This window comes from Globicephala melas, chromosome 8 (genome assembly GCF_963455315.2).
Source record: "Globicephala melas chromosome 8, mGloMel1.2, whole genome shotgun sequence".
Lineage (NCBI taxonomy): Eukaryota > Metazoa > Chordata > Mammalia > Artiodactyla > Delphinidae > Globicephala > Globicephala melas.
This window is the reverse complement of record NC_083321.1, coordinates 70,935,122-70,947,976: the sequence shown is the minus strand read 5'-3', so window position 1 is coordinate 70,947,976 and position 12,855 is coordinate 70,935,122. Positions and strand designations below refer to the sequence as shown.

At 36.2% G+C, this 12,855-nt stretch overlaps 1 protein-coding gene across 6 annotated transcripts in view; it reads left to right on the top strand.

Moving 5' to 3' along the window:
• MTMR2 (myotubularin related protein 2) overlaps positions 1-12,855 on the top strand; it is a 111,969-nt gene that overhangs the window by 58,223 nt on the left and 40,891 nt on the right. For 5 of the 6 annotated variants that reach the window (XM_030883716.3, XM_060303937.1, XM_030883720.3 and 2 more), the window contains 4 exons: positions 3,483-3,558; positions 9,727-9,821; positions 9,977-10,087; positions 12,535-12,636. In XM_030883716.3, the coding sequence (XP_030739576.1) occupies positions 3,483-3,558; positions 9,727-9,821; positions 9,977-10,087; positions 12,535-12,636 (384 nt within the window). Of the gene's footprint in view, positions 1-3,482; positions 3,569-9,726; positions 9,822-9,976; positions 10,088-12,534; positions 12,637-12,855 lie in introns of those variants that run through there. The other variant, XM_070046179.1, reaches the window with a different exon arrangement.

The following is a 12,855-nucleotide window of genomic DNA, read 5'->3' as shown; positions in this document are numbered from 1 at the left end:
AGATTTTACTTCTGCTGTTACATTTAAATTTTTTTGTAGTAATTCCTTATTTTACCCATTTCTCTTAGTTTCAGTCTCTCCTTTCTATTCCTGTTTCCTAGGGGATAGGCTGGTTTCCTTTTGGGTATGCCATATAGTTTATACATTGTTTCTACTAATGCTTATAGGAATATTTTCAGAGAACTGCTCTTTTTTTGAGCTTCAGGCTGATACTACCTTTTTCTTGTCAAACAATCTTTTTTTAGGCCCGATTTTTTTCTTTCTCTTCTGTTTCATTAAGGATAGATTGGTTCAGAATCAGTATTTGCCAGTAAACAAAGGGTCTGGATTGCCCTTGGCCCTGCTTTGTGTACTTGTTTGAGTTCCTTTCTATATCTTGAGCTCTAAAGTGAGTTGTTCATGTATAACCTCCAGTGTATGCCTATTATTAAAAGTCTGTCATCTGGTGCAGATTTTCCAAACAAAGCTGTCCATCTTGCTTCTCTTCATTGTCTTGCTCTCTGACATTCTAGTCCAAGAATATATGAGAGCCTATGATTCTCAACATGCACTACTTGCATGCGTTTCCCTGTGTCTTTTCTCACTTTGCAAAGCTTTACTTATGAAGATTGTACCTCGTCATACACCTGTGCCTCTGCCAGAACTGCCTTTCTCTCCATACCTGTCTATAACACACATATTTTCTGGGGTTTGCAGCTTCCTTCCGAGTACAGAAATATAGAAAGAGAGGAAATCATGGGGAACAGCACTGTAGCAACTATAAGAAGGTATACCTGTGCAATAGAGAACTAGTGCCCAGCTTTGGAAGTGACATAATCATTGTATTGCCAAATCAAGTGATAGACAGTGGGCAAAGGATAAAGCAGATTCCCTTTATGTGACCTTTCACATGTGTAACCTTGTTTGGTTTTTTCAGTATACTGTGTGTTAGTTATTATTCATATCTTTTGATCTAATTGTTTTCATAATTAGTAGAAATTCTTACCAGATTCTGGCAATCTTGTTAGTCTAAATTTTCACTATTATTATTAATTTTACTATTATTATTTCTATAAATAGGAAATACTTACTAAGTATATATTTTGTGTCAACACTGATGTAAATGCTTTAAGTGTATTAACTCATTTAAGTTATAACAGCCCTTTTGTGGCATACTGTAATTATCACCATTTTATAGGTGGAAAAAATGAGGCATAAAGAAGTTGAACACTTGTCTAAGAGTACTTAGCTAACGTATAGCACAGTCAGGATTTGAAGCCAGGAAGTCTATATATTTGCATAGTGCAGGTTTTTATCCTGTTTTTCTGCATCTTCATGGGCCCGCCCTTTCTCCTTCATTCCCTACTTCTCTCTCTTCCTTTTTTCTTAAGTTTCTTTTATGACTGCATAAAAGACTATATCAGGAACTGGCAATGAGATACCATTCAAAAATATGACATTTTTTGAGTTTTAGAATGTGGAATATTAACAAAGTATGTATGTGTGTATATATTTTAGTTCTTTAGGTATTGCACTAAGGTGACTTTCTGAAATAAATTTTAAAATTTTCAAAAGTATGAATTTGTTTAGATTGCAAATTTATTGAACAGAAGTAATTCGTTCTTTGTAGTTCTTCCTTTATTTGCCTTAGGTGAGCATTGGGCTGTGGCAGTAATGTCTAACCCTTTTGTGTAATCCTCCCTCAGCACCTAACTTAAACTAGGGAATGACTTGACTATCAGTAAGAATTAGATTCATTGCATTAGTGCTGCCAATATGGGCACCACTAGATAGATGGCTATTGAACACTGGAAATGCGGCTGGTCTGGTTGAGATGTGCTAGAAGTATAAAACATACTCTGGATTTTGAAGGCTCAGTATGAATAAAAGAATATAAAATATCTCATTAATACTTAAAAATATTTATTATGTGTTGAAATGACAATAGTTTTGACTTACTAGATTTAATAAAATATGTTATTAAAATCAATTTTTGACTGTTTTTTCTTTTTCTAATGTGACTATAAGACAATTAAAAATTACATATGTGCCTCGTGTTATATTTTTATTGGGAGTTCAAAATTGTATAAGTTATGGTACCTCTTCTCTAGGGGTCTAGTACGGAAGAAGACAGGCAATTAGAGTGGTGTGGTAAGTGCCAGATAGGAGCTCACGCATGGCAGACATCTAACTCAGTTTTGACGGCCTGCAGAAGGTGACCTTTAAGGCAGTGGTAATGCCTTGTTTTTTCTCCCTTTTACCTTCTTTTGAGGACTCTTAAGTCTACTTTTTGGATGGAAGGAAATAAAAGTCAAAAGCTATTTAAAAAAAAAATTGAGAATCTTTTTTCTAGTAGTATTTGTTCTCAGTCTAATGAAACAAATTGAGGTTGAAGTAGAAGGCCTGAGTCTGCTCACAGAGACCACTGCTCCGCCCTCCCCCCAGACAGGCTGGGACAACCAAATGGATGGTAGTGCCTCTTGCTAAGTATGGAACACAGATCAATTTTAAATCTGTTGAGTTCAGAGTGTCTGTGAGACATCTAGATGGAGAGGAACATAAAGCAGTTGGATGTATGGAACTAGAGTCCAAGAAAAATCTCAGCTGACAATGTAGATTGAAGTTAGGTAATGTCGTAGATAAGGTATGAAATCAACAGGAAGTGAGTAAAGTGAGAAATGGACAAACCTTGAAGAAATAGGGAGGGTTGAGCAAAGGGCATATAAAGGTCATTGAAAAAGAATGGCCAGAGAAGGAAGAGTTTAGCCAGGAGAGTGTACTTTCAAGAAGCAGGCAAGTGCAGATAGTATCACATGTAGCTAGGAGAGGAGATAGAAATAAAGACTGAGAAATATCCATTGTCTTTAATATTGAGGAGGTTATTGGGGAGAAAGCAGGTTCCCTGGAAGGGGTTGGGTTAGGTCGCAAAGCCAGATTGCAGAAGATTGAGGAATTAATGGGAGGTAAAGGACTGGCGACAGTGAAGGTTATTGTTTAGCAGTGAAAGAGGTGAAAGGGGAGGCTTTTGGCAGTTATCGGGATGTATCTAGCATAGGACAACAATTGCGATATTAGCATACGACAGTTGCGATATTTAGCATATTACAATTGTGATATTTAGCATATGACAGTTGCGCGCCCACGCACTTTTTAGCTATAGGATCTTGAACAAGTTAATTCTGGCCTCTTTCCTCATCTAGGAAATGAGGATGATAATACCTACTCTTACAGGGCTGTTGTAGGAGTCAGTGAGAAAACGTAGTGTTTTGTGTAGTACCTTATACAGAGTAGGCACTCAGTACATGTTTTGTAGAAAAACAGCAACTTCACATGTTGCACATGCCAGCATTATAGTCTTTATAATTTGATTTAAAGCAGTATATGTGATATAGTTTATAACTTTAAATAAGACCAAGCATACACAGTTGAAATTTGAGTAAAAAATTAGCCTTTGAATAAAAAAATGTTTCTTTTCTTGCTCTCTCCTCCCCTTTCCAATCCAGGTCCTGAGGGAGTCTAACAAATTAGCAGAAATGGAAGAACCACCCTTACTTCCAGGAGAAAATATTAAAGACATGGGTCTGTAATGGTATTTTTTGTTGAATTTCCTCCTCCTTTGTGACTGTACAGACTATTTAGTACTCTGAATGTACAGAGAACAGGCTCACTGCCTAGACACCTCCTGTTTGGTGGACTCATTACTGTCAGCCTTCCCAGCATCCAGTGTGTTCTGTAAGCTTAAGTCTAGACCTGTTGGTTGTGTTTGGATTTGGACTACTGGGAAACATGAAAGTTGAATGATATTCTGCTGCTTTTCTGGTTTGCTTTACTTTCACTGAAAGTAGGTGACTTATTTTAAAAACTGTTGCTGAATTTCGTGAAAGTAAATTTCATTATTTTGAATTACTGCAGTAAGATAGTGGGTTGCATAGATAAAAAAATTGAATTGTCACTTTGTACAAGTAATTTTTCTTAAAGCACATTCTCTCTTTTTGCTTCTTTATTTTTTCCTACTCTGAATAAATTTGTCAGTTTTGGATAAATATATTTCATCGCCATTGCAAAGCAAGCCATTTGCATGTAGGTGCCTTTCTTTGTCCAGCCTAAATAACTAAGCATTAACTTATTGTATGGACTGGAAACTGGAAACATACTTTTAAGCTATTTTTTGGTCCTCATGCTTTTATTTTGTTCCACTTGCATGGTGATCTACAAAACACCCATAGCTTTTTTTAATTTTTAAGATGTTTATTTATTTATTGAAGTATAGTTGATTTACATTATTAGTTTCAGGTATACAACATAGTAATTTGATATTTTTATAGATTGCACAACATGCAAAGTTGTTATAAAATATTGACTATATTCCCTGTGCTGCACATTACATCCTTGTAAATTATTTATTTTATAATTGGTAGTTTATACTTCTTAATCCCCTTTACCTGTTTTGCCCCTTTCCCCACCCCTCTACCCTGTAGTAACCACTAGTTTGTTCTCTGTATCTGTTTTGTTATATTTGTTCCTTTGTTTTTTTAATTCCATGTATACGTAAATGGTATGGTTGTTTGTCTTTCTCTGTCTTACTTCATTAAATATAATACCCTCCAGGTCTATTCATGTTCTTGCAGATGGCAAGATTTCATTCTTTTCTAGGTGTCCATTAACAGAGGAATAGATAAAGAAGATGAGGTATATATAGAACTACCGTGTGACCCAGCAGTTCCACTCCTGGGTGGAAAAAAAAAACCCAAAACACTGATTCAGAAAGATACATGCACCCCAGTGTTCATAGCAGCATTATTTACAGTTTCCAAGATATGGAAGCAACCTAAGTGTTTGTCAATAGATGAATGGATAAAGAAGCTGTGTGTGTGTGTGTGTGTGTGTGTGTGTGTGTGTGTGTATAAAATGGAATATTACTCAGCCATAAAAAGGTGAAATTTTGCCATTTGCAGCAGCATGGATGGACTTGGAGGTCATTATGCTAGGTGAAATAAGTCAAAGAGAGACAAATACTGTATGATATCTCTTATATATAGAATCTAAAAAGTACAACAGACTAGTGAATATAACAAAAAGGAAGCAGACTCACAGATATAGAGAACAAACTAGTGGTCACAGGTGGGGTGAGGGAAGCGGGGAGGGGCAATATAGGCGTAGGAGATTAAGAGGTACAAACTATTAGGTATAAAATAAGCTACAAGGCTATATTGTACAACACAGGGAATATAGCCAGTAATTTAGAACAACTATAATGGAATAAAACCTTTAAAAATTGTGAATCGCCATATGTGCACCTATAGCTTACATAATATGGTACAGAAACTATACTTCAGTTAAAAAAAAAGAAAAGAAAAAATTGTATGCTTGTGTTCGTAAAAGAACTCTAAAGAAATAACGTAAGATGATTGAAAAAAAGATGTGGTATGTTTATATATTTATATATATACAATGGAATATTATTCAGTCATTAAAAGAAAATACTCATAGCTTTTGAGAAATAAAGTAATATATAGGAGAATACAGTAGATGGTTTTTCAGTCAAAGTAAACACCACCTTTCATTTGATTATCAATCATAATTTTAAAAAGCACTTAAATGCCTGATTTCCCCTGGTCACATGTCATTTCCTTGTGTAAAAATAAGCAAGCCAAAGGGGACCTATCCCTTAAATGTGTTGTTATTGCCTGAGGTACATTTAGTTCCTTCACACTTAGCATTTCTCTCTTCTTTCTTTTAATTCTTAATTGAATACCTCCACATTCCTTTTTCCCCCCCACTCACCTCAGGTATCCTAAGCTTGTTCTACTGAGCTACCTACTAAGTTAGGTGTTATGTGTTATTACCACTGGATATTATATAATAACAGTAGTTATCACTATTAAGTCCTTACTGTCTCATTAAATCATCCTCACAGTGATCTTCTGAGGAAGATATTAATCCCATTTTGTAGATGAAGAAACTAAGGCATAGGGAGACTACCTAGCTAGTAAAGTTATAGCTAGCATTGAGACAATTTTTTTCCCTCTTCTGAGCCTAAAGCATATGCTATTTCCACTATGATAAATGACCTTATGAAAGATTTTCAAGTTACCACTCAATCTCTTTTGTTGTCTTCCTTTCCTTTAGATAGCAACACTCCAGTTAGGACTTCATCCTTGGCTCATTTCCCTTTGCTCTCCTATTTGCTCTTTTTAGTTGATCATATCTAAATTAGTAGCTTTACCTACCATGTATTTACTGATGACTCCAAAATTTGTTACTTCTAGTGTGAACCTCTGTCTTAATACGTATAAAACAAATGCCTGTGTCTTAGACACATGCCCTTGGATATTCTGTAGATATCCTCAGCATCTCCAAAACTGTCATCACCTTTATCTCTAAATTTACTCCTTTTCTTTTTTTTTTTTTTTGCGGTACGCGGGCCTCTCACTGTTGCAGCCTCTCCCGTTGCGGAGCACAGGCTCCAGACGCGCAGGCTCAGCGGCCATGGCTCACGGGCCCAGCCACTCTGCGGCATGTGGGATCTTCCCAGACCTGGGTACGAACCCATGTCCCCTGCATTGGCAGGCGGACTCTCAACCACTGGGCCACCAGGGAAGCCCCATCGGCTGCTCTTTTTTTCTGAACTCTGACATTCAATCAGTTACCAGATCCAGAGGAGGAATCTCTAGAAATTTCTTGAATGATATCTTTTTCTTTCATTTTTATGAGCCCTTGGTATAATATTTATGTACATTGAATTTCAGGTACCTATGAGAAACTTGTAGGAGTTTGGGAGAGAGAGCAGGGCTGGAAGTACATATTTTGAAATCATCAGAATATGGATATTAGTTGAAAATGAAAGGAGGAAGATAACCCAGAGAATTATGGAGTAAAAAGAGGGCCAAGAACATAGCTTTGGTAAATGGTAGAAGAGGAACTAGGGAGGGAAATTGAGAAGGAATGAACAGAATGTGATATGTAAATTAGAGAGATCCAGACTATATACTTACCTTGTCCAAATAGTTACTTTCTTCTGTATTTTAGTTTAGGTTCTTCTCTGCATTGAGTGCTGTATCAACATCTCTACCCATTAAAAGGATACCAGCCACTGGGGCACAACTCACATGGCTGTGTTCCTTGAGCCTTCTCCGATCCCATAACTTAATGGACTTTCCTTCTTTGTATTACTTAGAGTATGTTTTTGTGCCTCTCTTTCTGCACAGATTGCATGCTCTCATATATTACATTTATTTGCATATATTTTGCATCCTTATAGATATGTATTCTCAAAGTCATTGTGGTCTGCCTCATGGAAACTATTATTGATTCTTTGTGAGCTCAGGGAAAATTTGAGAGGACTGGTAAACCTAAGCTCTTTTGGTACCACTAGGCAGTATCAGTATTGCGAAATTTAGAGGAATAACTAATATATTAAATAAAATATTCTGATTCAAAGTCATCTGTATAGACTTGATTATTCTTCAAAAAATTAAATGTAATACAAAGGATAAGGCTGGTAACCTTGAGTGTATTACTTCATATAGAAAAGACATTCTTAGTTGGTCTAATGTAAATCTGCAGTTTAGACATTTTTTAAAAGAGTAGTGTTAGGAACATCAACAGAATGCTTTAACAGTAGCAGCAACAGTCTCAGGATATTGTGGCCTGCGCACATCAGCAGTAGAGGTGGCCCCAGACGGCAGTATTTCACCCTTTAACACAGGAGACAGACTGTGCTACTTGAGTGGCTTAGCTTTGCATGATGTGGTGGAAGGAAATTTGAATTTGCAGTCATAGGAATTGCATTCAAGTCCTAATCTTAGCAGTTACTGGTTCTGAAACTTTAGATAATTTGTTTTACTTCTCTGAGCCCTGGTATTCTCATCTAAAAATTGTAGGTAATTAGAGGTTTTATATTTAAAGGTTGTTTTGAAGGTTAAGGGAGGTACTCAGGTAAAAAGTACTTTATAAATTCTGAAGTGCTAGGCTGTCAGTGCTGGTTGTTACTGTTGTCATTCACTCTGGTTAAGATTCCTGATCACAGTCTCTCTTCTACTTGGTACAAACTCTGCTAGGCATAAATTCTCTCTTCAGAGTGACTTAGCTGCCACCAGCCTGAGGAAAAAGGATAAAAGGGACAGAGCAAAGCCAAGCCTAATGATGATAATAGTAACATAGCTATAAACCCTTGGGTTGGCCAAAAAGTTCATTGGGTTGTAAGTAATTTTCATCAAGAACTTTATTGAATAACGTAGTCATTAACCAAACGAACTTTTTGGCCAACCCGATATCTAGTAGAGTACTTTTAATTTTGGAAGCACTTTCATGTATATTATTTCATGATTTTAGAATAAAGGAAGTTGTAACAAAAACTTTGGGCTGGGACTAAGAGGGACATATCCTGTAGTAGAATATAGAATAATAAGACTGATTTTCTTGTGTGAGTGAAGAAAATTGGCTCTGGAAAAAATCAAGAAACATCTTTAGTAACATTGAATAAAGCTTTCCCAGTTGAGACAAAAATTCATAAGGGAAAGAAAATGTCTGCAAGGCAAGCTTATGTATCTTTCTATAATGATTGGTTTATTTAATTTTAATAGCTTCCCTCTAAATGAAGCATTGGAAATGCATTGGAAACAATGAGTCAAATAATTTAGCTCATACTTGAACATTCCCAAGGGAGCTATTTTGAAGGTTAGAAATGTTCGTTGGAAGATCAGTCTCATTTCAAATTCCATACAAAGCGGTCAGTCCTTCAAAGTGAGGAATAGAAAGCAAAGTCAAGGAAGTTGCAATACCTTATTAAACATATTTCATGTTCCTAAGTTTTCCCAGAAGTCCCTTGAAAGGTTCTTAGAAATTTTTTGCTCCTAATTGTGACTTAGTTTCTTGGAACAATGAAGATGTTCCTTTATCTGCTGCTTTGCTACAGTAATGACATAGCAGGGATTTATGAATGTTTTAAGATACAAAAAACCTTTGTATTGGGCATATGAACTCTACCATATTAAATATTATTTTGAGCTGGTGGTAGCTGAGTTACCCTGCTTAATTAACACGTTTTAAAAAGCGATAATACTGTATAGATTCATCATTTATCATTTAATTAAACAATGCTTGTGATTATTTCTCTACAAAGTTTGACATCTGTTGCTCGTTCAGGAATATAATACCCTCTTATTGTACTGTTATTTTTTCTAAGAATCTATTTCATATGTTTCATTTTCTGTACAGTATTTTCCATATAAATATAATCAGGTCAGGAGTTTTCTGTTATTATGTTTTAGGTATTGTATAGTTAGAGGAATGGTGACACACTAGACTGTGGCTAGAAGAAGACCAGCAGATTGGAGAGATGATCTAGGAACTATGATTAGATGTTTGGTGACTGTGACTTGAGACATTTACTGTTGTTCCCACCTTTACCACTACTCCTCCACTCACTACTCCAACTGCCACACCTCATCTGTCCATCAGGGAGAGTGGCCATCTTTGTTTCCTTGTGTCTGTCTCAGGGTGAAAGATGTTCCTCTGCTTCTTCAGTCCTTCCCATTTATTCTACATTCCTTCCCCGGATTAGTGTGTGGTTAGAAGCTTGGATTTGGCATTTGAGGTCTCTTTGAATCACTGATTCTGTGATTTTTTTGATCATAATTTAGACTAGCAATCAGAATTCTTTTAAATTTTGTTTGTGAAAAGATGATAGTGCAGTTTTTAATAGTGCACAATGTATAGTAAATTGTGGGCTCTTTTCCTTTTCAGCCAAAGATGTAACTTATATATGTCCATTCACTGGTGCTGTACGAGGAACTCTGACTGTTACGAATTACAGGTTATATTTCAAAAGCATGGAACGGGTAAGGCTTGTTGGATCAGATTTTTATATGTACATCTGTATGTTGTTTGTTCATCTCTGGTCATTGTTAATTAAAGCATTTCTAGTTAATATTTTTCTCAGCTATAATTGTACAGTATCAGTTGCTCAGTTTTAATTTTTTTTTCCTTCCTTTAGGATCCTCCATTTGTTTTAGATGCTTCTCTTGGTGTTATAAGTAGAGTAGAAAAAATTGGTGGTGCTTCTAGTCGAGGTGAAAACTCTTACGGACTTGAAACTGTGTGCAAGGTAAATGTTGTAATACGTATGCAATTTTTTTTTTTGTTTGAAAAGCTTTCTATTAAATAGATATTTTAGAAACTTCCAAAATATCAAATGGATTTCATGCTAGAAGTGTCATTCTGGTAGAAGAAAATAACATTTAGGAGTAATAAAAAGGTGATTGGTCGTGAATTAGACTTGAATTTTTTGGACTGAACACAAAGTACTCTCACATTCATTATTTCATTTTTGAGCCTCTTAAAAATCTTGAAGTAAGCATGATGGACATTATTACCTTTAATTTACAAATTAGAAACATAAGGCTCTGAGCAGTTAAGGCTCATAGTACTTTGTAGTGGAGGAGCTGATTGTAATACAATCAACTCTCTTTCCTATTTCTAGTTCTCATAATTTTTCTGCTTCTAAAACAATGGTGAGGAAAACTTCATGTTATAGACCTTCCGTATTTTCTTATCTAACTAGTAGTCCTTAAGTGCATTGATACTTGAATGAGAGTTAGATTGTTATAATCTTAACATTCAGTCATAAATATTTAATACCATTGCCACTTCTAAGGTCACTGTTCTCCTTACTATATAGCCTAATTAACAGCTGTGTACATCTCACTTCTAGATCATCTTTTTCCTTTCTTTTGCTGTTCTGCGAGTGCCAAAAGAGTAAAAGCAACAGCATATGCATAACTTTCAAGATCCTTTCTCATGACAATCTTAGAAGCTTTATGAATCTAGTATTAAAGCTAATGACTTAGTAATTATTTGTGTGGTTTTCCATTATAGTTGGAAGGGCTCTAAGAGTATAATAGCTGTCAGTTGTGTGACAGGCACATTGTCTCCTGATGGCTCTTCTGTGGTCTAAAGAGTAAATAGAGCATAGAATATAAGAGGACATGAAAGAGGGTGACTGAAATTTTGATCATTTTAAATATAACTTTTTCCATAGAACAAGACCATTATCAATAAACCCAAACATTTGTAGGGCCCCTGCTATGGTACTTTTGGAGAGCTCTGTTTAACAGACTGATTATGAATATCTCTGTTAGTTGTAAAGGTATTTACTGATGAAAAACAAAGTATCAGCTTAGGTTCTCACACATTTGTTTTAAAAGGTGGTAGAGCTGGCATTCTAATTTTGGATCAGATTTATAATAAAATGTTCTACTTGTTCATGTTCTGTAGGTGCATTGTAGTGGAGTGTCTGTGTGCTCAGTTTTACAGAGTGCAGTGGAATAAAGCTATTTTGAATTCTGTCTAGATGAAACCACTTAAATAAAATGAATAGTCTTGAAATTATTCACAATCCCATTTATTTTCTTAGTGCTATTAAGATCTTAGTAAATTGGAACATGAATATCTACATTCAGCCTGAGCATAGAAAACTGCTTGAGAACAAATAAGGGACGGGAATTTTGCTCTTTAGATCTGACTTTAGAACCTGGATGATATCAGTCAAACTATTCAAAGTTTTTGCTAGTAGATAGTTGAAGAACTTGGGACGTGGACTGGAGGAAGACCTTTAGGCAGAGTTTGGTTCTATCAGTCTAGTAGCAGGAGCCTAATGAATTGAAGATCCAATGGAAATGAGTCCTGGCAAGGGATTGTAAATAGGCAAGTGATCACCAAGCATAATGGGAATGAAGACATTTGTGAAATATAACAACAGCTAATCAGGTTTTTAATAGGGAAATTCATAACAGACATTGAGCTTTCACAGGGAAAGGACATAATTTTTTTTTTAAGATTTATTTATTTATTTATTTTTGGCTGTGTTGGGTCTTAGTTGTGGCATGTGGGATATTCATTGAGGCACGCGGGATCTCTTCTTCCGGTGCGTGGGCTTCTCTCTAGTTGTGGTGTGCAGGTTTTCTCTTCTCTAGTGCGGCATGTGGGCTCTGTAGTTGTGGCGTGGGGGTTCCAGAGCGCGTGGGCTCTATAGTTTGTGGCAAACGGGCTCTCTAGTTGAGGCACGCGAGCTCAGTAATTGTGGTGAGGGGGCTTAGTTGCCCCATGGCATGTGGAGTCTTAGTTCCCTGACCAGGGATCAACCCGCGTCCCCTGCATTGGAAGGTGGATTCTTTACCACTGGACCACCAGGGAAGTCCCAGGGCATAGTGTTGGTAGTGTGTTTCAGCCATGTAATATCATGACTTCAGATATAGTGTCTCTAATCTCCAGTGCCTACATGAGATGCTGGCTCCTTCAGTGGCCTATCTTTTGTTCATAAGCAGAGGGAAATTTTCCGTCCTCTGAATTCTGCCTTGTATCAGAGTGTCTTGTGTTTATTTTTGTTTCTCTCAATAAGGCATTGTAATTTCCCTGCCTCCAGGAGCTGTTGTCTATTTTTGTATCTCACATTCACTCACTTTTTATTTAATGAACAAATAGTTGCCTTATTTGTTCATTAAATAAAAAGTGAACAAACAATGATAGGTGACTTGGATCATAACTCTTTTCTAGGATATCCGGAACTTACGGTTTGCTCACAAACCTGAGGGGCGAACAAGAAGATCTATATTTGAGAATCTAATGAAATATGCATTTCCTGTCTCTAATAACCTGGTAAGAGGTTTCTCATCTTTGAAAAAGCTATATTATAATTATTGGTGTAGTGTCAAGAAACTAGGCTATTTAGAATCTCTCTGTTTACAGTCCCACTTTGCCAGATGTCTAGTTTAGATTTAATCTATAGAACAAGCTTTTTAAGGTATAAAATGAGGAAGCTGGACTAGCTGATTTCTGAGGTCCATCCCTGCAGACTGACATTCTATCATTATATGA